Consider the following 26,079-nt stretch of genomic DNA (forward strand, 5'->3'; position numbering starts at 1 on the left):
GCGATCATGTGCTATTCCAATAACACAAGATAGATCAGTCCTCGAGGAAGGTCTACAGGGGCCCTGGCTTTTTTGTTAAATTTAGAAAGTTCATTTAGAGAACTGTTGGAGAATAGTTTTCATGTTAACTACCTAAATTATTGATTTAGGAAGTCTTTTAGAGAACTACTGGAGTTGCTCTAACACCCCGTTTACTCCTGTGCTTCGGTAGCTCTCTAAGATCATATATCGTCAGCACAGATTAACATGAGTCTTTTGTGCGTAATTTGTTCTCACTCATACTTATACGCACTCGAGAAAACTTCTCAATCGATCAGTCATCCTAAATTGCTCTAAACCAAACACGTTTAATTTGGAGGTTTTTTCAAGATACTATTCCGAAAAAATATACACTATGAGTACTACATTAATTCTATTAAATATTGAACCATTATATCACCATCGGCCAGGATATCAGACTGTCTCCAGCAACGTCCTCTATATTCATCCTCTATATCTGTCCTTTACAGTCTTCTCTAAAAGATTTCATCCTCTATATCTCATTTCTCTCCAACAACATCCTCTAAATCACGTCCTCTATACTCAAATACCCACATTAAAGACATTTTTTAATTTTATTTTTTGTACATACGTATTTATCATACTCTCAAATGTATTGTATATATTTTAGTTTTGCTAAACGGTTATTTAAAAGTAGTCAAATGGATAGAGGACCGTTTAGAGAAACTCTATATATAGAGAATCCAGCAGCGTCCTCTAAATTTAAAGGACCGTTTAGAGGACGTTGCTGGAGAGCGTAGAGAACCGTTTGGTCCTCTATATTTAGGGTAGAGAACCCTTTAGGGTGCCTTGTTGGAGCCAGCCTCACAGCGGCGGAGCCCAAGGTTGTCCTACAGGCTACAGCCGGTGTGGTTGACGTTCACGACTAGCGACACCCGGCGCCGGCCTCTCGCCCGGCGCCAGCGGCAGCGGTCTCTGTTTGTGACATGTTGTCTTGTATGCTATTCATTTCACTTGCACAGGCTGTTGCCTGGTTTATCTTTTGGGGGGTGAACTAATTAAAATGCCGTTGTTTGCGACCTGCTGTTTTTTGTAGGACTGTTGTGTACGCATCGCGTGTATGCTCTTGTGTGAATCTGTCCATCGCGTGTGTGTGTGCTATTGCCTATTGTCTGAACTCTGAACCTGTTCCTTGTGTGAAAATGTCATAGGCTCCGGATCATAAAAAGGTAACATGGCTCCCATTCAGTCATTAAAAAGGTAAAATGTCATAAAAAGGTAACTAGCGACACAATAGTACGTACAAATTCTATTCATGATTGATCATGGCTACGTGTAAGCATAAAAAAAAATACAGACAGTTAAATAGACAACCTCTATCTGCGGATTGTATGAGTTCGTCTGTTTATCCGGGTGTGTTGAATTTCAAGAACTTGCAGATAGCAGTTGTCTGTGGATCGCACATGCTATAAACACTTTTTGATAATAATGTGGTAACTTTTAAAAATAAAGAGAAGAAGTGAGAAACTATCTTGCCACGACTGCCGACTCTCTACAAAAACCATAGAATTTAATATACGTAAATCACACAATAAAACCTTTTATTAAGAATAAATGCTTCATACATTTATTTTATGCTACATATGGTAGTTCTAAAAACAGAACCATAAAACTTGTTACTAAGACCGACATTAGTCTATCAACCATACAACTCATTAATTAGCACCATCCAACTTTCCCCCGGTCAACCGTCATTTGTTGTTGAATCACGCAGTTCGCCGCCCGGACTAGAAAGTTTCAACATAAAACCAGCTTCAAGCGTGGGGAGCGTCAAGACCAGCGCCAAGTCCGGGTGTGGTTTCATCTTCTTTCATCTAGTTTCGGGTACGTTCCAAGCAGAAGAAGGTGCAGATGGGGTTTCCAGGTCAAATTGTGCTGCCAACTTGTGCCACGAGGAGGGCGAGATCGAATGATAATAAGGGCTAGTTTGACAATCCAAAATTTTAAAGTAATTTCTATTTTGTAAAAAAGTCATTTTTTGGAAAAATAGATTTTTTTAAAAAATAAAGTTATCAAACTAACTCTAACAACAATTTTGACGCCGACTAACTTGCCTAATTACAGCCGCAGGAATCATGGACGTGCGCACAAGAACAAAAGGACAAATAGGAGCAGTGGCGGATATATGATTGGATCAAAGAAGGGGTTATAAATTAAAACATGTTTGGCGGAGCCACCAGCGGTTATATTGGAGGTGAATGCCACAACGACGTCCTTGCAGGTCTGTCATGGTGCTGCTTGCAGCCTGTTCCTTGCGTTGGGCACATGCGCGCTGCTAACTGATGTGCATTGGTCGTGCGCTGGCTCATGACTACGTCCTCTGTGGTGACGTGGATTTGCACCGCTGAAGCATGGACGGGGTCCAGCGAGGATGCGCGTGCTACCACTTAGCGTGCTGGTGGCACGGATGGATGCCAAATACATATGCTGAATGACACGATCAGAAAGAAGGTTGTGGCCTATCTTAGTTAACCTTTATAGACTGTATTTATATTATAATATACTCCCACGTTTTAAAATAACTGTCTTTTTAGCTCTTGATTTTTGTGTCTATATTCAAATAAATGATGATAAATCTAGACACATATACAAAACACATGCATCAATCAAAAATTATATAAACCTACTAATTCTCAAAAATAACGACTACTATTTTAAGACAGAGTAAGTATGTATTATTAGGACACGTTATAAAATAGGTGTTATAGGGGCGACCGGAGCTGCGGCCCGGCAGCCCCCTCCTAGATCCGCCCCTGGATACGAGTGAGCTTTCCTTGACTCATTTGATCGGTTGCATTGCATGCAGCGCTGCCGCCCGCCACCGCTGCAGCAGCGAGCCTAGCAGCTGGAGCTGGGCGAACTGCGAACCGGGCCAACAGCCTTTGGGCCGGATAAAGTTGTTGTAGGGCCGGGCTTGTGTTATCTAGATGATGGGGATGCTTTTGTCTGCTGACGTGTGCGCTTACTTTGGCGAACACCTACCATCTAGAGACCGTGATTAGCCACATCGGTCAGCAGCACTTGGACTGAAACCACTGACCTAGTTCACACGGTGAGCTAGACAGGCACAAAGGCCCCTTCTTTTAAATTCACCCAACTTTTGTCAAAGCTTTTCTCACTGTGAAAGGGAGAATAGTGAGTGAAACACTGAAATCCCTATTGTTGAGCCCTTTTTTAGGTGGTGGCGGTAGAGGGCGTGTGAGTCTAGTACTACCTTTGTTCATAGATATATGATATGTCGATTTTTTTTTTCGAAAACTTTGATCACTTATTTTATTTAAAACATTTATTTAAAAATGTAAAATTTTAAGTCAAGCATAAACTACCTACCTTAAGTGATAAAACAAATAAAAATGATAATTTATTTTTTTTAAATAAAACGAGTAATTAAAGTTTTTTTAACAAACTCAACGGTGTCGTACTTGAATTTGGAAAAGAAAAAAAAGAGGTGAGAACCGGCAGTACAGAGTAGACTCACTCTACTACATAACTTTGTGGCAGAGTGCGGATGATCCTATTGCACTTTAATCGGCACGAGACCGCACGAGCAGATCTAGAAACTCCTTGGCTGAGAAAAAAAAGCTCTGGTGGGAGTCGAGTGGACTAAAGTTTGGCGCTGCTTTGTTGAAAAAAAAAACCTGAAATCAACGCGACGACTAAGCTTTGAATTCCTCCTGCCGTTGTGCAGTTGCATGCAAAGTGAAATTGAGTGGAGTGGTGTAGTTCTTTATTTTTTGTCTGTCTGTCTGTTTGTTTTGAAATTGGAGTGGTTTGTTCATGGCACCAGCTGACTAGCTGAGAGGCAGTATGTCATCTGTGCTTGCACTCCAATTCGCTGCAAAGCAGAAGGCACCAGTTGTGCGCTACTAGCAAAAATTAGCGAACAACTCTCCTGGTAGTCCGAATTCAACTCTGGACAACGTTTTTATGCGAAATATTTTCACCATGCATCCGTGTCGTCGCTGTCTAGGTAACTTTCTTCAATAACATACCGACTAAAAAAGGGCTCAGACGGCACAAGCTGAAACCTGAAAGCGACGGCCAGACAGACGACCAGATGGGTCGAAAGATGCTTCAGGGTCTGTTCGGTTCCAGTGGATTGAGCACCCGGAATGATTCCCCGGAATGATTCCGTGCTGGATTGTTTGTCTAATTTATATAAGAGATGATGAGCTGGAACGATTCTTGGCCAAATCCGGTATAAACGAACGCACCCTCAGGATAGCATTGGCCACTTGCATTTTTTGACGGCAATTGTTCTTCCGCGAGCTGTTGGACGCAGGATGCGCACGCATGGCCGCATGGGATGGAGCTAGCCGATGGGGGATACCATACCAGTCTGGCAGTCTATCACATAATCACAAAGCAACTGTAGTTTGTGAAAATATCAGTGGCCTTTCTGCAAAAGGCGACGCTTCCTCTTTATATTTTGCCTTTCTCCCTCCCGTTCTCCCGTCTCACTCTCCCATCAGCCAACAACTTGCTCGCAAATTCCTTCCACAGCGGGTCACCTCGCTTCACCCCCTTCACCCCGTTAATTCCCCCGGCGAAGAAGGTAACCACCGCCATTCTCCCCGTAACTTTGCATTACAAATTCCTAACCGCTCCAGTCCGCCACTAGTACTCCGTGCCAGGCGATTCCTCGTGCCCCCCCTGCGTTAGTTTACTTACACCCTTCTCGTTCTGATCTGGGGGTGCTTTTCTATTGGACGACCTCCTCCCGCTCGTGGGGCAAATCGTCGAGTTTCCAGGCCAGAAACGATTTGTTTTCGTTACTGGTAGGGTTTCTGATTAGTGCGAGAGGCTAAGAATCCCAGTCCTCTGTTCGCTGAATCGAGTTTGACATTATGATATGTTCGTAGCCATTGGTACCTCACATCGCTGGTCATGCTTTCTTTTGCGTTTGCACTTTTTGCTGTGATCGGGTGAGTTATCAGACTGCAGTGTCTCGTTGATTCCAGTATTTGGGCCGATAACTGGGTTCCAGTTGGATGTACCAAATGTGCGCGTTCGCTGCACCTCACACTCTGGTTTCTGGGAGCCATAGATCTAGGCTATCGGTAAAGACGCAAATTGTCAAACCGTGCAGCCTCTTGCGTTTGCACACTGGGTGCTGTTTCTGTTTGCAGTCCCAAGTTTGTTAGCCCTCACGTGCTCTTTCTGTTTCTGAGCAAATCAGTACAGGTTACTTTTCTACCACTAGAGTCCTTTTTTTTTGCTGCAGTAGTGCAGTTGGAGATCTTTGAGCTAAAATTCCTTCAGATCTGGGTGACTGGGTCCAATACCCAAGTTAGTTTCCTGGGTAGAGAAAAGCCAGGGCCCAACGTTTACTTCTGTTCGATTCAGCTATTAATTTTAAATCTAGAACTAGCAACTGCCTTACTTTTCAGTTTTACATTATTATGCTCTGAAAACTGTGAGCCCAAATATGTAGAATGCAATCATTTTAGTTATGTATTGAAACACAGAACTTTGCATTGTTATTGTTTTCTTACAAGGCTACAAGTTGTGTTATTTGTTCAATCAACTTTATTTTGATTTAGCATTGAACCAATTTCTTTTTTTTTTGGTATGTAGCGCAGTACTTGGCACACCAGCAATGGCGGCTACTTACCAAATTGGCCTTGTGGCTGAGCCGCAGTTGCTGAACACCGAAATTATCACTCAGAGGGCCACCAGCTTTGTTGCTGACGCTAACAAAAAAGACAAATGCATTGGCTACTTGGATGTGTTTGTACACCAGGCACGCGACATCCACAATGTTTGTATCTATCACAAGCAGGACGTGTATGCGAAGCTGTGCCTCACGAGCAGCCCTGATGTTTCATGCTCAACCAAGGTGATCAACAGTGCTGGGCGCAACCCGGTATTCGAGGAAAGCCTACGGCTTGATGTCCAGACTGCGGATGCTTCGCTCAAGTGCGAGATATGGATGTTAAGCAGAGTGAGGAACTATCTGGAGGATCAGCTTCTTGGCTTTGCCCTTGTTCCTCTGGCAGACATTGTAATGGGCGATGGAAAGCTGGTCCAGGAGTTCTCCTTGACATCCACTGACCTGTTCCACACACCAGCTGGATTTGTGAAGCTGTCCTTGTCATATGCTGGTTGTTCCCCAGATGTTATCCTCGTCCCATCACCCAATAAGTCCCTGTCAGAAGTGGACGGTTCTGGAAATGATCATGTGGTTCATTCTCAGCTTGAAAAGATTGTGTTCCCAGACCTAAATGTGGAGAAGGAAGACGAGATTATGGTGTCAAAGTATCTCGAGATGGAGTCTTTGGACTCTGAAAACCCTATAGAAGTTGAGAACGGTATGTTGCTGCATTCTGGAAATAATGATGATGTTCCTTCTAGACTGGGAAAGGTCGAGTTCACAGATTCTGAAAACCCTGCAAAGGATGAAAATGGCAAGTTGACGCGATTTGGTGTAGCTGTGCCTGATACCGCAGGTAAGGCTGAGGGACACCACAATGAAAGCCCTCTAAGTTGTGTCTCAACCACAGGCTCCTTCACTACCCTTTATGCAACAACACAATCATTTTCTGAGCCAAATTCTGAGCCTTCGGAGACCAACGTTGAGGCATCCCCAAGACAATGTCATAGGGAGAAAAGCCAAGATGTTACAGATGGTGAGGCCGATTCTTCTGAAACACCACCCAAGGATGAAGTTATCAAGCCTGTGATCAGCGTTAACCTTCAGCCGGAGCAGTCAGTTGTCGAACAGGACATAGTTGACATGTACATGAAGAGCATGCAGCAGTTCACGGAATCTCTCGCAAAAATGAAACTTCCACTGGACGTTGAGAACCGTTGTCCCTCAGACGAAGGTTCCTACTCCAGCACAATTGAGAAGGCATCCCCATCCCCGCCTTCCTCCGCATCGAAGGGTTCTAGGGTCTTTTACGGAAGCAGGGCCTTCTTCTAAGTTTCTGATGCAAAGTAGTGCACTAGCTCGTAATCCCCTATATATACATATACATGGTCCAGGTCTGTCAGATGTCGGCTGGCACGTAATCACATACTTTCTGTCTCCGTAGTATGCTTCTAGGACTCACTCTTGGTACTGCTATTATTAGTATTATGCTTTGTTAGAAGATAATAATTTCATCCCATAGTCATAGATTAATCCCGTGTACTAATACATACCAATGAATATAATGTTACGAAATCAGTTCTGACTCAGGTACTGTGTCTATCTGAAAATCTGCGCGAGTATTCGTTTGGAAAGGTTCTACGGATTGTCTGTTTATATCCAAATCTCTTCTAGCTAACTAATTGAGGTCTCATTCTGGTGTTGCCATTTTTATCTTCACATGGACTATTATTAGATGAAGGCGATCTCGTTCTCGTAAAAAAGAATGTAGAAACAGAAACGTCAGATAGGGTGGGTTTCCCCGTCCAGTTTTATCCATAGCGCCTAGCGATGACGCCTCGTGCGCCTGCCCCAGGAATTCATTTTCACCACCCTCCGGATCTTGTTTGGGTGCCCCCATTCGGCCCATGACGCACGGGGTGGTGGTGCCCAGGCCCAGCCCATTAATGATGGGCCGGGATCGATCGCGGTGGCGACTACCGGACTGAAATATCATTAGCTTTGTGAGAGAGAATCATCAGATGTTTCGCGTTGATGTCGCTGGCTGGGCTCGCCGTCGTCCCCGAAATGATTAGGTATTCCCACTAGTGCGTGCATTGCATGTGAGACTGACGTACGTGCATAGATGACCCCACAAACACCAAATAGAACAGAGGTCTCGAGCCTACGTTCTTATTCCATTGGCATCCAATCCAAAAACACACAGAGACACGGGACATGAACAGCAAGCAGACGCCAGACGGTGCAGGGCGCCTGCTGGGGTTGCTCTAGATCGAAAGGGAAGGGGGAAGCATGCATCGCTCCACAGGGCAAATAAAGCCATGGCAGTTTATTCTGTCTCTCTCTGTCGTGGCGCAGGGCATCCGGCGTGTGCACTCGTCGTCGTTCATCTAGCCTGCAGTGGTAAGTGTGGGACCTGTAACCATTTGTCGCTGACACAAGAATCTGCTACTGTCAACTTTACCTGTGCGATTAGGTCGTCCTCCACGTCGTACTTGCCACGGACCTTGTACTCCTCGTTCTTGAAGATGTAGTTGATGAGGATGTTTGCGGAGTCGATACCTGTTGAAGATGTATTAGCTAGTGTATGGGCAGCAGAACCCCACACTGGTACAAGAGATGCATGAGTAGTACGTCCAACAAGAGCTAGAGGTGACCTGCAAGGTATGCTCCATGGACATAGCCGTTGTAGCGCTCGCTGGTGTGCTCACCAGTGAAGTAGACCCTCCCAACCGGCGCCTAATTTGTAATAATTAACATATAAAATCCATCAGCAAAAAAGAAGAAGTAGAAGGAAGAACATTTGGATAATTACTGTAAGAGCATCTTAGGACTTAAGCCGGGTCCTATATTCAAATATAAGAGTTAAGATCTCAAAATAGTTTTCAACAATTTATAAATTTCTATCAAATGAATATAGCACCCGAAATCACAGTTGCTAAATACAGCACCCCGGTCAGGGGACCTATTCATGTGCGTCTAATCTCACGGAGTTAACTACCACGTGGGTTTAGGAGTTGCCGTTGGAGTTGATAAAAAATTGTTGATCCAAGTTAACTTGAATCAGGTTCAATTTAGCTTTTGAGGCTCCAACTATAGGAGTTCCTCTTGGAGATGCTCTAACTACTATTAATTACTAATTAGTAACCGCCGGCCGGCCTGGCAACTGCGCGTCAGTTTGATCACACGCATACGTACCCTGAGCTGGTCGTACTCGTAGCGACTGACGCCGACGGGCCAGTTGGAGTAGGATCCCTTGAAGAAGCGGTCGGACCACCAGCGCGGCACGTAGATGTCGATCTGGTCGGGGCCCGGCACGTCGGCGCCGGGGAACATGTCCCGCAGCACCTCCGCCACCTCCGCCTTCGTCTGGTCGTCGCTCTGGCGCTCGATCCGCCGCGACTCGTCGTCGGTGACGGTGGCCAGGAGCACGTTGGCGCCCGGGTACTCCCGCTCGAACGACTGCCACAGCGCGTAGTAGCCGCGCCGGCTGCTCGCGTACATGAAGAACTGCTTCCCCTCGCCCACGGGCCAGAACCGCTCGGGAAACTTGAGGAAGATCTTGGTGTACACCCCCATGTCGAAACTGTAGATCGCCGCGATCTTCCAGAACTGGCGATACGATGTGTTTTGCTTGTTAGCTAGTGTATATAACTAGATATTATTATCCGTCCGGTCACTCGATCAGTTGTCATTCCTCCTCCATGGTATTATAATTAATTAATTAATTCATTAATTAAGCAGGTATATATAGCTAGAAGTGAGATGCATGTGAACTGACGGGCAGCTGTGGCTTGAACTGTATGAGATCGGTCTGCAGGACGCCCAAGCTGGTGGAGACGACCACGTAGTCCGCACGGTACGACGACCCGTCCTCCGTCTTCACGACCACCCCTTGTTTGTTGTAGGCGATCTGCCGCACCACCTGCATATACAGTATAATTGTACAAAAATATAAAGACAGCTTGCTTATATATTCAGCAACATTTCCGTTTATTATTAAGGGACGACAGCGGCCGGGGTCCGTTTATTATTATTATTATTATTATTATTATTATTATTATTATTATTTATTACACAGACAGCAAGCTGCCACATCGATCTATCACAACGTACATCCATTGTCTCGACGCACGTTGACGATTATTGAGCTGCCCTTTTCGTCAGTGTCGCTATTATACATGTGCCTATAGATCGCGAGCACCTGTGTGTGTCTCGACGTGCGTGGAAGGTTGAGGTTTCCTTTTCAGTGTCGCTATACACACACACATGAGATAGATTCCTTTCTTTATTTCGTTTGGTGTATATATACGTATTATTTTTAACATTGAAACTATTCAACGTACGTGTATATATATACTCTTGGGATTTTGATTCGGAGTGAAACAGAGCTATACTGAGATTCGATCGTCATTTCGTGGTGTGGCTGCGCAGACAATATATCCTGGTAGCCGAAATTGTGGTTTCTTCCTTCTGTTCCGTCACGTCGTTCCTCTGGCACTGGCACGCACTGTACTCACGGGTAGAGGTCACGATCGGATCGCAGTAGGATCTAGCTCTATTTTTATTTATTTTTAAACTAAAATTAATTTAGAGGTCTAACAAATTATGAAGAAATATTTGGATCGTAAGCTATTATCATCACTATTTTATAAGACTAAAATTTAAAGTCTAGTCTGAACGTTGCCGTCAATGCATGCTCGTATATTTGCTATACGTGGAATCGTATCGGTCGTTTCTTTTTTCATGATGGTGTGAATATGTACGGGCCGTGTTAGGCTTTATTTGAATGCACTAAAGCTAATATATATTTAGCTGTTAAAATTAAATGCATACATCCAAATAATCTAGCTTTTACTAATAGTTTTTAGTCAGCTAACTATTAGCTTTATTGCAATAAACATGGCTTTAATTAGTGGACCGACACAGAACAAAGTGAGGTGTATATAGTATATATACTAGTCAGTTACCAATACGTTATTGCTGCGGTTTCTATATATCAATCATATGTGTAGACTTTATTTTAATAAATTAAAAAAATGTATATGTTCTACTGGTTAGATGAGTGTGAATGTGGAGGCAACTACTAAGGTTTTTGTTTATAGTTTTACTTTATTTTTGTATTATGCTGGAAGATGAAGAATGATGTAGGATGACCATTGAGACTCGTACTTTATATATTAGAAAAGAGATTTGTATATAATTGCTGACTAAAATCTTTTTTGTATGTATTCTGAATCTAACTCTACTTACAAATTTATAATGTTTTTATTTTCAAAGCATTGATTTCTTTTAAGTAAGGTGTGGGAAAAAAACTTATCTCTACGAGTAGTGGATCGGCCTTTTCCTATCCTCTCATATATTGCATACACGTAGAAAACGAACGAGAAATAAGCTGATAGATCATGCATATCAGCAAGCACCTTGTTGAGCAGGATCCTGCGGTCCTTGAGCTTGCCGTTGCCGTCGGTGGAGAGGTAGGAGCTGCCGATGGAGTGTATGATGGACTCGTACCCCCGCTGGTCCGCCACGAAGTAGTTGTCCTCGCCGAAGTCGGCGTTGGTGGGCGTCGGCTGCGTGTTCTGCAGGCTCGTCACGCGCGGCGGCTCTGCGAACTCGTAGTCGTATATGAAGTAGTCCAGCGCCATGTCCACAGGCGTCGTCGGCCCGTTCGGCTGGCTGCATACGTACAGCTGGTTCAGCACGCGCGCAGCATCAAAACACACAAGTTAAGCAAGCATCGAAACGCGTACTGGTTGAACAGCCGTTGCATGGCTAAGACAGAGATGTCGTCGCGGCCACTGGGGTGCATCTTCTTGGTAAGGTTGGCGCCCAGCTCTTCCACCTCGTAGGCACGGTCCATTCTCTTCTGCACGTACTCCTCGTCGTACAGCCCACCGCCGCTGCGGCCGGCGGCGAGCGACCACGACGACGACGACGGGAACAGGATTAAACAACGCATTAATTATTGTGACAAAAGAGACGACTTGTCATATTGAAGCAAAGTATATATATGCACATGTTTTTCATTATATTTCTTTAGCATTTAGTAGTTCATGAATTCTCTGTTAATGTTGGTTTGGACGACGAACGAAGCGTCGTTCTCTTCTCAAAGCGTCTTGTATATACAATCACACAGTGTCATATCCAGCATTTATTTAGCGTATGCTGTTCATCGATGACGAAAGCATCGATCGCGTCCTTCGTCAGTTTAATTTACCAACGGCCGGTCATATATTATACGTTTTCTGTGATAAAAAGAGGTCCGCGCGCCAGGACTATTGGCATGTTAATTGTTTCGTCTGAATGTCCGATTCAGACATGCACTCGCGCGCTACCATTAATTTACAGTAGTTAGTGAGTATAGTAGTTTCAGGCAGATGTTTTTTTTTTTGCTGCACACACACTCATCGATCGGGTTCATGTTTTAATCATCAAGCGCGTGCATGCATGCGTGCGTGCGTTCCTTCTTTGTGTATAAATATATATAAATAAATATACGTACTTCTCCTTGTAGACGTTGCCGACGACGCTGTCGAAGTCGGAGTAGAAGTTCCTGAGCTTGAGCGTGGAGTTGACGAGGGGCCAGATGGGGTTGAGCTGGTCGCCGCCGAGGCCCTCCACCCAGTTGGCCCCGATCTCCACGTTGATGCCGCCGAAGTTGTGCTTGTGCATCCGCCCGCCCACGCGCCCCGTCGCCTCCAGGATCAGCAGATCCCGGACCCCGGCCTCCCACAGCGTCTTCCCCGCCGAGATCCCTGCATCAGCAGATCCATGGATCGCCAGCGAGGCAATAAACGTTATTTCATGGAAACATGCATGCATATATATATGCATGGAAGCAACGCAAGAAACACGTCGTCGTCGTCGTCTGGCGCGCGCGCATGCATGGTTATATCTATTAGTTACCGGACATGCCGGCGCCGACGATGATGACCCTGGGGCCGCTGGCGCCGGCGAGGGAAGCATACGACTGTGCTAAGAACAGCACCGCTGCTAGAGCAGCAACGACGACTACGGAGGTCTTCATTAGTTTCCCCACAATTAACCTTTCTCTCTACTGATGAGACGAAGAGAGGTCTCTAGCTGTGCTGCTCTCAGCCTCACCACCCAGGGTGCACTTATATATATGCGGAGATGGTGCAAAGACGCGCGCACATGCAGCCTGTTGGATGATGCATTTTCGCTGCAGGTAGTGGTAGCAGCGTACAGGTTCGCTGTCGATCGATCCGATATTTTATTAAGCTACAAATCTACATACTGTACATATTAGCCAGAACGAAACGCATTTATGTTTGTAGGGACTACATACTTATTTAGCAAGCCATAAATTTGATCATATCCTAACACCAAATCATGGCGGGTGATTATTGGATGGGGAAAATTCTCAACAATTGCGCGTTGACTGTTCAGCTCGTCTCTTAGCTAGCTAGCTAGGAGCTTCTCGAATGCATAAATATACACACACATGGTGCGCATGTCACTGCAAAAATAATATTTATGTTATTTAGCACAAGTTACGGTTTATTTTAGGAATAAACTAAAATTTTCGAGCACAATGCTCACAAAACAAGCCCGCGAACTTGCAATCTATTTGTTTTAAAATTGTATAAAAAACAAACAAAGTTAGAAAATTATGAAACTTGTCGACATGTCATGATTTCATATGTAGAGACTTTGATAAAAATTTGACATATGATATCATGACATGTCGATAAGTTTCATGATTTTTTAACTTTGTTTTTGTTTTATACAATTTTGAAACAACTATATCACAAGTTCAAGTTCATGTTTCGTGAGCATGTTGCTTGAAAATTCCGGCCTGTTCCTAAAATATGTCGTAACATGTGCTAAATAACATGAATTGCATTTATTGTTTTCTATTTTTTGAGTGACTTGCAATTCAAATCTGAATTATCCGAACTTAACACCCTCCTGAGTCGCTTACAATTGGGACCGCAGAGGGCGGACGCTGTTACATGGAGATCTCTTGGTGCGAAGTCTGCTAGCATCGACATCGTCTCACACCCGGTTTTAGAAGACAAACCGAATGCGAACCATGTACGGACCAGGATCAACAATTCACGTACACAACAATTTATATAACCGGACATCATCACACAATACTCAAATAATAACATAAAAGAGGTAATAGTTGATTACATCATGATGTCAGAGACATCTACATAGTCATTAACATAGATCAAAGTGCGAAAACGAAACGTAGCTAAACATGACCTTCACATCGAGGACGAGGTCTCCTTGGAATTCTTTGGGACGATGGCTTTGTCTCTTTAACTTTTTGTTGCTACTTGATATTTGTTTAGGGCGTCGAGGGCTTGAACTCGGTCTCCATAAAGGAGGTCTTTTCTTGTCAGCTCATCGACATGTGGGACTACGCTAGGGTCTGATTTAGGTGAGCCGTGCTTGAGCTCCTGCGAAGTCATCGCTTTGGCTACGTACATTAATTTGAATGGTTTTAAGCCTGTTGCACGGGATTCAGTTGCATTTAGTCCCTAAAGCACTTTGGGTAATTGCTCTGCCCATTTAACCTTTTTGTGCTCAAGGAGTCTTTTCTCTTTCCATTTGCGCGCTCTACAACTCTGCTGGATACTGGGTGGTAGATTGATGCAAAGACTCCCTTTGTTCCTATGGAGGCACAAAAATCATGGAAATCTTGATTGTCGAACTATTTTTCATTGTCTACTGTCACCTTGGAGGTACCCAAAACGACAGACAATATTTTGCTAGAAATTTTTTTGTGCCGTCTTTGCTGTTATAGTGGAGACTGCTCTCGCCTCGATCCACTTGGTGAAGTATTCCACAACAACAAAATCATGTTTGAGGTTGCCTTGTGCGGTTGGGAGTGGTCCTACTATATCAAGGCCCCACCGTTGTAGAGTCTAGGTGTGAGCAATTAATTTTGTAAGCTACGAGGGTGCCCCGTTTCGAGGGAAAAATGTCTGGCATGCTTCGCATGAGCACACTACATGGTTCATTGCACATACAACAGCTGGCCAGTAGAAACCTTGGCGCATGGCTTTGGCAGTGAGCCAGCGAGGATTCTAGGGCCTGAATGTCAGACGCATACTCCTTTGTGTATCTCTTGAAGGAGGTCTGCGCCTTCGACTTCCGTGAAGCATTTAAGCAGAGGCTAGCTGAGTCCTTTTCTGTACAGTTGTCCTCTTATTATTGTGAACCCACGACTTCGGTATTTCTGTCTTTTGGCTTCAGCTTGGTCTGTAGGGGTGGTAATGACCTTGCAGGCATAAAGTTATTGGGGCCGTCCAGTATTTGGTCATTATAAGGCTTACGATTCTCTGGCCGTCTGGCTCCCTTACGACTGGGGTTTCGATTACTTGAAACAACACATCCGAAGGTATGGGGTCTCCCCTTGGAGCGGCCTTCACGAGTGCGTCTGCTTCTTCATTTTTGTTTCTGTCTACGTACTAAATGGTGAAACCTTTGAATCGTCTTTCCAAACTTCGCACAACAGATAAATATTGAAGGAGAACTGGTTCACGAGCCGTGTAGTCTTTTTCTATCTGACTGGCGACAACCTTGGAGTTGGTCTTGGCTATACATGTTTTGACGTCGAGTGCTCTAAGTTTGCAAAGTCCAAGAATGACTGCTTCATATTCTACTATATTGTTGGTACACTTATCTGTTTTGATATCAAAACTCAGGCGAGCGGCGTATTTGTACTTGGTGCCTGACAGATCTATTATTACTGTTGCTGCACCGACCCGTGCATGACACCAGGCGCCGTCACAATGAATTGTCCATAATGTTTCTAGGTCTAGATGATTAGAAGGCGAAGGCCCTGTCCAGGCTACTATAAAGTCGGCGAGGACTTGTGACTTTATTGAGCTTCTTGACTCAAAGACTATATTGTAACCAGAAAGTTTGGTTGCCCACTTGAATATTCTGGCTGAAGTTTTTTGGGTTGTTGAATAAGTCGTTGAGACCTCGGTCTGTGAGCACTCTTTTTTATGTGCTTCGAAATAATGACGCAGCTTTCGTGATGCCATGAGGACTGCATATGTTATTTTTTCCATCTCCGTCATCTTGCATTTGGAGCTGCTGAGGAGCTCTTCTCCCTGATGATGTTACATCTGTCTTATTTGATCTATGTGGATATTTTAGAGAACTTGATGCAAAAGTTCTCTATAGAGATCAACTTGAGAAGTTAGAGGAGAGAATTATAATGACGTTATGTCGGATGGAGATGATATTACCTCCAGGATTTTTTTACTATGATGGTGCATCTTGTCCTTCACTTAGCAACAGAGGCAAAAATAGGTGGACCTGTTTGCTATTGATCAATGTGTTTTGTGGAAAGGTATACTTTTCTTTATAGTTTTGTGTCATTTTTTCGTATTTTATTGAATGATTATTTAATGCTTTTGCTGACATAATGTTGGTGTGTTTATGTACTTAATTAGGTGAGTTGAAGTCAAATGTGAGGAACAAAGCTCATCGAGAGGGATGCATTGCTGAATAATTTTGGCAAAAGAGGCCATGCCACTTTGTTCAGGATTCCTTGATGGTTTCCAAGGCTTGGTTAACAAGCTCTTGAGGAATGATGAAACAATGGGATGTTGTACTGAATCGACATCAACGTTTTTCCCTCATGCTGGAATGGCACTTGGAAATCCACGTAGTTATGTTATAAGAGGTTTGGTAAAATTACAAGCACACATATATGTGTTATTTAATTGCTCGGATGTCAACCCATACCTTAGGTAATCTCAACCTCATAAATATATTTTCAACCTTTTCGTTTCTCAAACTTTGTTATATGGTACATTAAATGCAGAGCTCATGCTGAAGAGATCACAACAAACCATAATGGACGTCATTTGAGCCATAGATATGTAGAGAAAATGCAAAATGAGAAGTTCCATCATTGGTTTAGATGCCGTGTAAGTGACATATTTGAAGTCCTTTACATATAGTAGCAAAAAAACAAGACTAAATTTGTAAAGTTGTACAGATTATGCAGATTGAGAGGGAAAATGGCATTCACGGTAATAATGATGCCATTAGTTGAAGCAGCAAAAAAAATATCGTGCTTTCAACAGTCGAGGTTTTCTATTTAGGACAAAACAGTTCGATGGGGTGACACAAAATGGTGGAGTAGTGTTGACTGCAAAAACATCCAGTTATGCTAGTGCAAGTGATTCTAGACCAGTTTTAGGTGATGTGACTTACTATGGGAGGATAATTGATATTATTGAGCTGAATTGCTCTGGGAATTTTATTGTGGTGCTTTTTAAATGTCAATGGGTTGATGTTCTTTCTGGGAGAGGAATAAAAAAAGATAAATATGGCTACACACTTGTAAACTTCTCGCACCTGATACATACAGGAGAAAAGGTTGGGCATGAACCATTTAATTTTCCTAACCAAGCTGACAAGGTGTTCACCAATCGTAGTTAGTTTCTTTAATGGTCCGTGTTTCTATCTTATAGTTTCAAATTGCTACAATTCATATTTTTCCATCACCACATTTCCTTTATATTTTTTATTGGGAGTTACTAATATATTTTGTTTTTATTGCAGAGCTAAAAGATCGAGGTGTGGAGCCAGCTTCTATGACATATGTTGACCTCATTGCTGTCGTACAAAGGAATGAAAATTTCTACAAGCTATTAAATGGTCTGTCTAGATGAAGAAAATAGGAGTTGTAGTGTGTGAAGCGCAAGTGTAATATACCTGAACTCATGAAGCATTGTGTTTTGTAGAAATTTGACCGAAAATGTAGCTTATATATGTACCTGGGTTGCGACACAACACAGAGCAAAGCAGAGCAAGATAGGCCTGCATGCTGGTGACCTTAGTTATTTTGTGAGATGTGAATTATAAATTATTGTATCATATTAGTTATTTCGAAATCTGTTATATAAAGCTCGTATCGTTCAAGACCCTTACTGCTGTGATTCTATGAAATATTAGATTCAGATACAATGACATGTATATACAACAACACCCTTACTGTTGTGAACAATCAGATATATGAATTGTACTAGTTCTTCTATTCCCCAATCTATTTTTTTCCGGGGTAACAATAGTAGTACAAAGAACTATCACCTTCAGAATGAATCTGCACCTGTACTAATAGATGTCATGTAAAATGAGAAAGGAAAGGGTAAGCATTTTTGTTTCCATGAAACTATTTTTTCCTACTGCAAATTCACTATCGATTTTTTTGTGGAGCACTTAAGGAGAGCATAATACTTTAGAAAACAAATACACTTTAGAACATTGTGTGACTAATTGTATTGCGTTCTCAAGGGTCTAAGGAAATGGCCGGATACAATATTTTTTGTGATTTAAAAATTCATCCAATCGAAATGTGAGGCATGTATTATTAATAAATACTTAATATATAATTAAAAATACTGTTCATTGAGGATTTATCTACAAGAAAAATGCACAACCCAAATAATAAGTTTTCTGGCTACAAATTGAGGCTCTGGAAATTGAAGTGATCATCTGAAAAACATAACTTTGTAGGGTTGGAGACTTTCATATAGAAGACCTATCTTTTGCTTGCTTTATTGTCTAAAGCTTTTTGTTGTTGAAGCACCTGGAAGGAAATGTGCATCTTCTAAAGCTGGTGGAGTCCCAGAAGGGAGGCCTAGTAGTGCAGTTCAGAGTTGGTTGGCCTTTGCTGTTTTGCTTGTTTGTTGCGTTCAGAGTTTAGTTTGTTAGTTGCGTTTAGATTTCAGGTCGTTTTCAACGACCATGTGGAGGCAGACACGATGGGATCACAGAAGTGTTTTTGCTGCATTGCCCGCTCCTTCGTAACATTATTTTATATGTGTTACAAAATACCACTATCTAGGTAACATTTTAGGTGTAACATTAATTTTGTGTTATTATAATTGTTATCTATAGAGAATTTTACTAAACAAATGTTATGTGTTACAATGTTCTCTAGTAACACATAGTGTTGTGTTCCTATACAAATTCTTGTAGCACAATGATATATGTGTTACAAGAGGATGTTACAGTATCTATATACTTAGTACGTAGTGCTCGGAGACAAAACATATAGGTTATTGTTGCAGTTTGCCGTTTTTGAGCTTTTCTTGCACTAGAGTTGCGCTGATTGTGTTGTGGGATGCTGCAATGTACAACAGTAGTGCGGAGGCACGCACCATGCTAGCTAAGGTGGCTAGCTCTGATAAATCGGCTTTGAGCGACTCGAAGGCTGCTAGTTGCTCAAGGCCCTAGACGAAGTCTTTCATTCCTCGCAGCGTCCGGAAGAAAGGCAGGCTTCACTCTACAGACCGAGAGATGAATCTGTTCAATGCTAGTATGCTACTAGCCTTCCTGTGAGTCTCTAAACATCTTCTATTGATTGCGGAGCATGCATGTCCATTATTGCTTTTAAATTTGGTTGGCTTGACTTAGATGCCTCTGTGGGACACGAGGTACCAATATTTTGCCCTGACGGACACCAAAAACTCACTTTTCTAGATTTAGGCAAAGTCTTGCTTGTCGCATTTTTGCAAATCTTTCCACAAGGTCGGCGATGTGATCCTCAGAAAAGAGTTTAAGGTACTTGGCCTTAAATTCAGGGTGTTATAAACTCATCCCCAAATTTAGGGTGTTACAAACCTACCCCTTTAAAGAATCTCTCCCCCGAGATTCAGGGTTGGCCAGCAAAGAGTTTAGGGTACTTGGCCTTCAGATCATATTCTCACTCTTAGGTTGCTTCTTCCTCAAAGTGGTGACCCCATCTGACTTTGCACATTTTGATGGTGTTCCTCCCGATGACTCTGTCTACGGTCTCTAGAATCTATGTTAGCTTCTTTATGTATGTCAGGTCCTCTTGGACTTCCAGGTCCTCCACTGGCAATTGCTCCTCTGGCACTTTCAGACACTTCTTCCGCTGAGACACGTGGAAAACATTGTGCACTACTGACAGGCTTTCTGGTAAATTGAGCTGGTAGGCCACCTCTCCATGTCTTGCTTAAATCTGGTACGGTCCAATATAACAAGGTGCTAACTTGCCCTTGACTCCGAACCATTTGACTCCTCTGATAGGCGACACTTTTAGATATACATGATCCCCCACCTCAAAACCCAGTTCTCTTCTTGTGTCAGCATAGCTTCACTACCTTGATTGTGCTATATTCAGATTCTCTCGAACCATTTTGATATTCTCCTCGACTTCGAGCAAAATATCTAGCCCATACACTTGTCTCTCTCTAGGTTGATCCTATTGCAACAGAGTTCTACAACTCCTTCATAAAGCGTCTGAAATGGTGACATCTTCAAGCTAGCCTAGTAACTGTCGTTGTAGGAGAACTCTGCATAGGGTAACCTTTTGTCCCATCTAGACTTGTCTTGTAACGCATAGGCTCTCAACATATCTTCTAGGATCTGACTGGTTCTTTTAGTTTGACTGTCAGTTTGTGGGTGATAAGCTGAACTGAAATTTAGATACGGACCTAGAGCTTCGTGCAATTGCTGCCAGAAATGAGAGGTAAACTGTGTTTCGCGATCTGACACTATCTTCTTTGGTACTCCGTGCAAACAGACAATCCGAGACATGTATAATTCAACTAGTGTTGCTTCGATGCATGTTGTCTTCACATGTATGAAATGGGGCCGCCTTTGTTAAGCGGTTCACAACTACCCAGATGGAGTCGTAGCTGACCCGGGTATAGGGTAGGGCAACTATAAAATCCATCCCGATCTCAATCCACTTTCGACTGGCTTCTGATGCTCTGCTTTGGTTGTTTGAGAGCTATCACAGATGGTGACATATTCTGTGATCTCTTTTTTCATACCGTACCACCAAAACCTCCTTTTCAAATCTTGATACATCTTCTCGCTTTCAGGGTGTATGGAGTAGGTTGTCTTATGAGCTTCTTTGAGGATTAGCTCCCGAATGGACATGATATCGGGAACACACAGTCAGCCTTTGAACCATATCACGCTTTCTACATCCTCTCAAAAATCCTTGCCTCTTCCTTCTAGAATCAACTACCGAATCTCGTTGATTTTCTTATCGTCCTTTTGTCCTTCTTTGATTTCCTGCTTTAAGGTGGGTTCCAACTCAACTGTTACTCCTTTGCATGCTATTCAAAAATCCAAGGCTCAGCCTATCAAACTCCTTAGCTAACTCGTATGGCATCGAGTGAGCGGCCATCATGTTGACTTGACTATTTCTGGTTAGAGCATCTGCACGTTCGCTTTGCCTAGATGGTAATGTATCTCTAACTCATAGTCTTTAATCAGCTCTAGCCATCTTCGCTGCCTCATGTTCAACTATGACTGAGTGAATATGTACTTTAGACTCTTGTGGTCCGTGTAGACATTACATTTCTGTCAATATAGGCAGTGTCTCCATGACTTTAAGGCATGAATCACTGCTGCTAATTCTAGATCATGTGTTGGGTAGTTCCTCTCATGAATCTTCAATTGTCGAGATGAGTATGCAACAACTCTTTCTTCTTGCATTAGCACACATACGAGTCCAGTGTAGGAAACATCACAATACACTGAAAATGGTTTGTGAACGTCTAGTAGAATCAAGACTGGTGATGTAGTCAATTTTTTCTTCAACTCTTCAAACGCATCTTGGCACTTTTGGGTCCACCTAAACTCGACCTTCTTTGCTAGCAGGGCTATCATTAGTCTAGCAATCTTTGAAAAGCCTTCAATGAAACACCAATAATATCCAGCCATTCCGATGAAGCTCTTGATCCCATGAACATCCTTCAGTGCTTTCCAGTCTAGAATGTTTGCTACTTTCTTTGGATCCACATCTAACCCTTCTCGGTTTGTGATGTGACCCAAGAACAAGACTTCATGAATCCAAAACTCACATTTTCTTAGCTTGGCATACAACCGGTGCTCACGTAGTCTTTGCAATACCATCTTCCAATGTTGTGCATGATCCTCCTCACTTTGAGAATATATGAGGATATCATCGATGAACACCACCACAAACTTGTCTAGGTAGTCCATGAACACACTGTTCATTAGGTATATAAAGAAGGCTGGCGCATTTGTCAGGCCAAAGGACATCACTGTGTACTCATATAATATGTACTTGGTGATGAATGTCATCTTCGGTATGTCTGAGCATTGGATCCTGAGCTGATGGTAACCTGATCTCAGATCTATCTTCGAGAACAAAGTAGCTCCTCTGAGCTGGTCGAACAAACCTTCTATTCTCGGGAGGGGGTACTTGTTCTTGATGATAACTTCATTCAAGGCTCTATAATCTATGCACATCCTCTTGGTTCCATCCTTATTCTCTACAAACAGGACTGGAGCGTCCCAAGGCGAGGTACTTGGTCGATGTAGCCTTTTTCTAACAGTTTGTCTATTTGCTTCTTGAATTCTACCAATTTTGGTCCAGACACTCTGTAGATCCTTTTGGAGATGGGGGCAGTGTCAGGGATAAGCTCTATAGCAAACTCGACCTTCCTCTCAGGTGGCATGCGCGGTAGCTCCTCAAGGAACACATCTAGAAACTCTGACACAACCTTGATGGCCTTAAGCGGGTTGGCCTCCCTACCATCAACGGTCGTCTGGTGATAGGCTCCTTCCTCTAGTATGGGCATGATCAGTTTGGTCACCAAGTGGTTCACCTTTCCATGGTTGTATGTTAGGCCACGACCATCTATTGTCTACTGCGGTGCATCTTGTCTTGCTAGGCATTAGGAGCTAATTGTTGTTGTGTTGCTTTCTTCGGGCAATGCATTGCCCAGTGGCTTTTCTCTCCACAGTGAAAGCATCGTCTGCCTCCTTGTCCTAGGGCTGCCTGATTGCCCTGGTTAGCTATTGGTGTAGGAAGACAGGGTGCCTGATTGTTCTGCCTTTGATACTGATTACTTCCTTGTGGGTTGTTCTGGCGGTACTATTGTTGATGATGCAGATACTACCTCTAAACCTGCTTGCAATGCTAGGACGGATTGCTTGAGAAACAAGATTGTTGCTCCCGGTCTGAGGTCCACTCATGTTGCACTTTTGATCTTCCATTTACTTGTGCTTCCTTTCGGTCATGATTGCTCTATCAATCAAGTGGTGGAAGGTGCGGACAGTGTGGTTCATCGCTGGTAATGCAGGGGGTCGACCAAACCTCTCATGAAGCTATATTGACTTTTAGCATCAGATTTGATGTCTTCAGGTGTATAACAAGACAGTTGCAAGACATGTCCTTGTACTCACTAACAAACATGGGTCCCTATTTCAGTGCCAGGAACTCTTCCTTCTTCACGATCATCAGCCCTTCTAGAACATGATACCTACGGAAGTTATCTCTGAACTTGTCCTAGGTGATGGTTTTAGGTTTGGCATGGGTGGCAAGGTAGGATTCCCACCAAGACTGTGCTGCCCCTCAGCTAGTGGGGCCCATACAGAACCCACTATCTATCATCACATTAGGTGGTGAGTAGTTCTCTTTCCACTACACGCAACCAGTCTTCAACATCCATAGGGTCAGCAGAGTGGGCGAAGGTAGGAGGGTGCCCTCTCATGAACTCCCCACTGTTTGTCTCGTCGCATCTGCGACATCTGCATTTACACTAATGGTTGGGGTTGGGGTTGTTGTTGAGCTTGTTGCATGGCTGCCAAAGTCTATCCAATAGCCTGCACAACTTGAGTTTGCATCAAGAACATCTACTCCACAGTCAGGTGAGGTGGTGGGAGAGGTAGCTGCTGGTGCTGGGGCTCCTCTTGCTAGGACTGGGCAAAAAACCCGTAACTCGAAACCAGAACCCGGAATACCCAAACCTGAACCCGAAATACCCGAAACCTGAATTTCGTTCGGGAATTTCGGTAGCAACTTCCAAAACCCGAATTTATTTCAGGTAGCAACTTGCTAAACCCGAATTCGGGTATCATAATTGGGTACCAAAATACCCAAATTACCCAAACTTTCATGTGTCATGTACTGAAAGGGAAATGTGCCCTTGGGCCATTTCTATATTGTTTTGGTGATTAGATGCACAATACTATGTGAGAACTAACATGATGTTGAGCAAAGGTATATGATGCAAAATCTAGATGGATCAAGTATGAAGGTAAGTTCTAGACACTTAGTCATTTGTTTTATGTGCTAAACATGCTTGTCTAAGTGCCAGGAACTCAGTTAAGTCAAGTCCAAAAGGAGCACAAGAAGTTAAACTGAAACAGCCAGACTTGCACCAGCCTGCGGGTGCACCGGATAGTGTCCGGTGCACAGGCTGGCGCGTCGACGAACTCGCTGCTCTCGGGAATTTCTGGGGACGCTGTGACTAAAATTCACCGAACTGTCCAGTGAGCTAGTAGCGCCCGCACCAACGATTGGCAACACAATTAGCACGCAATCAATGGGCGACGCGTGGCCAGAGCCAACGGTCACCAGGCCGCACCGGACTGTCCGGTGTGCCACCGAACAGTCCGGTGTGCCAAGGGGACCGCGACTACAACGACCGGCTTCGCCAAAGAAGGAAAGAAATCAGCATTGTTCACTGTTCGGTGGTGCACCAGACTGTCCGGTGCGCCCACGAACAGAAGGGAACTATTGCCTATCAAATGGAGTTCTAGCGACTCCTAGCTGCCTTGGGGCTATAAAAGGGACCCCTAGGCGCATGGAGTAGCACACCAAGCGCTCCTTGAACATTCTAAGACGCATAGACTTCGCAAGCACGCATTCAATTCATTGTGTTTGAGATTTGAGCACTTGTTTGAGCTGTGAACTCGTTGTGTTGTGTTTTGTGCTCGTTTCTTGACTTGTGTGCATGTCGTTGTTGCGACTCTAGCTTTTGCGTATGTTTCTATTCCCACCTTACTCTTGTGGTTTCATTGTGATCAATCTTGTAAGGGTGAGAGGCTTCAACTTGTGGAGATTCCTCACAAAGGGGATAAACTTGAGATAAAGAGAATCATGGTATTCAAGTGGATCATTGGATCACTTGAAAGGGGTTGAGTGCAACCCTCGCTCGTTGGGACGCCACAACGTCGACAAGGCAAGTGTTCCATTTGGCCGAACCACAGAATAAAAATCGCTGTGTCAACTATCTTTATTCTTGTGTGTTTGTCTCTACTTCTACACACTTTATAATTGCTCTAAGTTTAATACTCATCTTGTGAAGAGCAAGTAAGTGAAGAAGTTGTCTCCCTCTCTAGTCATAGCATATTGGTTTTGACTTCACTAACATTTCATAAACCAAGTTTGTGTTGTTTAGTATTGATTTTTACAGGATCACCTATTCACCCACCCTCTAGGTGCTCTCATGTACTCATGTCATTCTTAATTATTAATTTGTACATCTATAATTATGTGTAAGTGTGCATGACTTGTGATTGTAGATTGCTTGTGTTTTTATGTCCATGTATATCATTATTCAAACTATATTTTTATAATAATTTAATAGAGTGCATGTGTTTTTATGAAGCCGACACAACAGTTCGGGTAGTTTGGGAATACCCGAACCCAAACCAGAAATTCCGGGTACCCGGATTTTAGGGTATTGTAAAACCCGTTGTAATTTTGGGCATCGATTCTCAAAACCCGAAATTTTAAATACCCGAATTGCGTGACCCCAAATTTTTGGGTAACCCGAACGCCCACCCCTACCTCTTGCTAGGCACGCAACTCCTGCTGAGCACACCTGTCGCCTCGGCGTCTGTTGTCAGACATCTGTAGAAGGCATTTACACATCGGCATTCGCCTTACAATCTTTCAGCATAAGAGAAAATATACAAAATTCTTCATAAAACTGAATGAAGAAGCTCTCACTGATTCTCAATATGATCAAACACAGATTCTCAGATAAAGAGGAAGTGGAAGCAAAAGGTTTCTCAACTAAACAACTAATTTTTATTAACATCACTAGCTAAATCAAACTGCAGGGGAAACCCACATCTTGGCAACAATCATTACAAAGATCCAAATCTAGCATAGGTTCATCATAACAAGCATAAAAATATCTGATAAACAAACTAGCCTGACCAATTAAGACTGAGACACTTGACTTAAGAATTTATTACACACCCGAATGATCTAGGGATCTAGATCTATCCTAGTCCTACAGTCGGGGGAACTGTAAGTGTGGTGACCACGTGTCAGCGAGCGGTAAGGGTGCTGAGTCCCAAAAAGAGCGGGGGAAGCACCTTCCTGGTGGCGGCGATCTACTCACTCGGCACACAACTTTGCAATCTCTGCACGAGCCCTGCTCAGCTCGTCCAGAGAGTGGTCCAGCTCAGTGTTAAGCATAGCGAGTGGGTTGACTATGCTACTCAACCTAGGGTTGTCCTCTCCAACAGGCGAGACAACCACACTCTCTGTGTTACCAGTGGGACGATGGGGGTAGTACCTAAGGTTAAGACCATCGGTCATCCTACCAAACAAAGAACAGTACAAGGAAAGTGCACATCGTCCAGCATCTTGCATAGCCGCCTCAACAGTGTCC

The 26,079-nt window shown here is 43.5% G+C and overlaps 2 protein-coding genes across 4 annotated transcripts; one reads left to right on the forward strand and one right to left on the reverse strand.

The window, feature by feature from the left end:
- The first annotated feature begins 4,501 nt into the window (after positions 1-4,501).
- LOC118473497 (uncharacterized) lies at positions 4,502-7,242 on the forward strand. Of its 2 annotated transcripts, none has more exons than XM_035963039.1 (2): positions 4,502-4,615; positions 5,643-7,242. In XM_035963039.1, the coding sequence occupies exon 2, from the start codon at positions 5,660-5,662 to the stop codon at positions 6,983-6,985; it is 1,326 nt and encodes a 441-aa protein (XP_035818932.1). In that variant the 5' UTR covers positions 4,502-4,615; positions 5,643-5,659; the 3' UTR covers positions 6,986-7,242. The 2 variants fall into 2 exon arrangements, with proteins under 2 accessions (XP_035818932.1, XP_035818929.1); XM_035963036.1 differs by having other exon boundaries at positions 4,506-4,615; positions 5,638-7,242.
- Positions 7,243-7,789: 547 nt separating this feature from the next.
- On the reverse strand, positions 7,790-12,757 carry LOC118473498 (polyamine oxidase 7-like). 2 transcript variants are annotated; one of them, XM_035963044.1, is made up of 9 exons: positions 12,563-12,757; positions 12,159-12,411; positions 11,407-11,556; positions 11,077-11,332; positions 9,435-9,578; positions 8,928-9,265; positions 8,311-8,392; positions 8,118-8,215; positions 7,790-8,048 (listed from the first exon to the last, which is right to left on the reverse strand). In XM_035963044.1, the coding sequence occupies exons 1-8, from the start codon at positions 12,681-12,683 to the stop codon at positions 8,126-8,128; spliced, it is 1,434 nt and encodes a 477-aa protein (XP_035818937.1). In that variant the 5' UTR covers positions 12,684-12,757; the 3' UTR covers positions 7,790-8,048; positions 8,118-8,125. The 2 variants fall into 2 exon arrangements, with proteins under 2 accessions (XP_035818937.1, XP_035818935.1); XM_035963042.1 differs by having other exon boundaries at positions 8,852-9,265.
- Positions 12,758-26,079: the final 13,322 nt, after the last annotated feature.

This window comes from Zea mays, chromosome 1 (genome assembly GCF_902167145.1).
Source record: "Zea mays cultivar B73 chromosome 1, Zm-B73-REFERENCE-NAM-5.0, whole genome shotgun sequence".
NCBI classification, from domain to species: Eukaryota; Viridiplantae; Streptophyta; class Magnoliopsida; order Poales; family Poaceae; genus Zea; species Zea mays.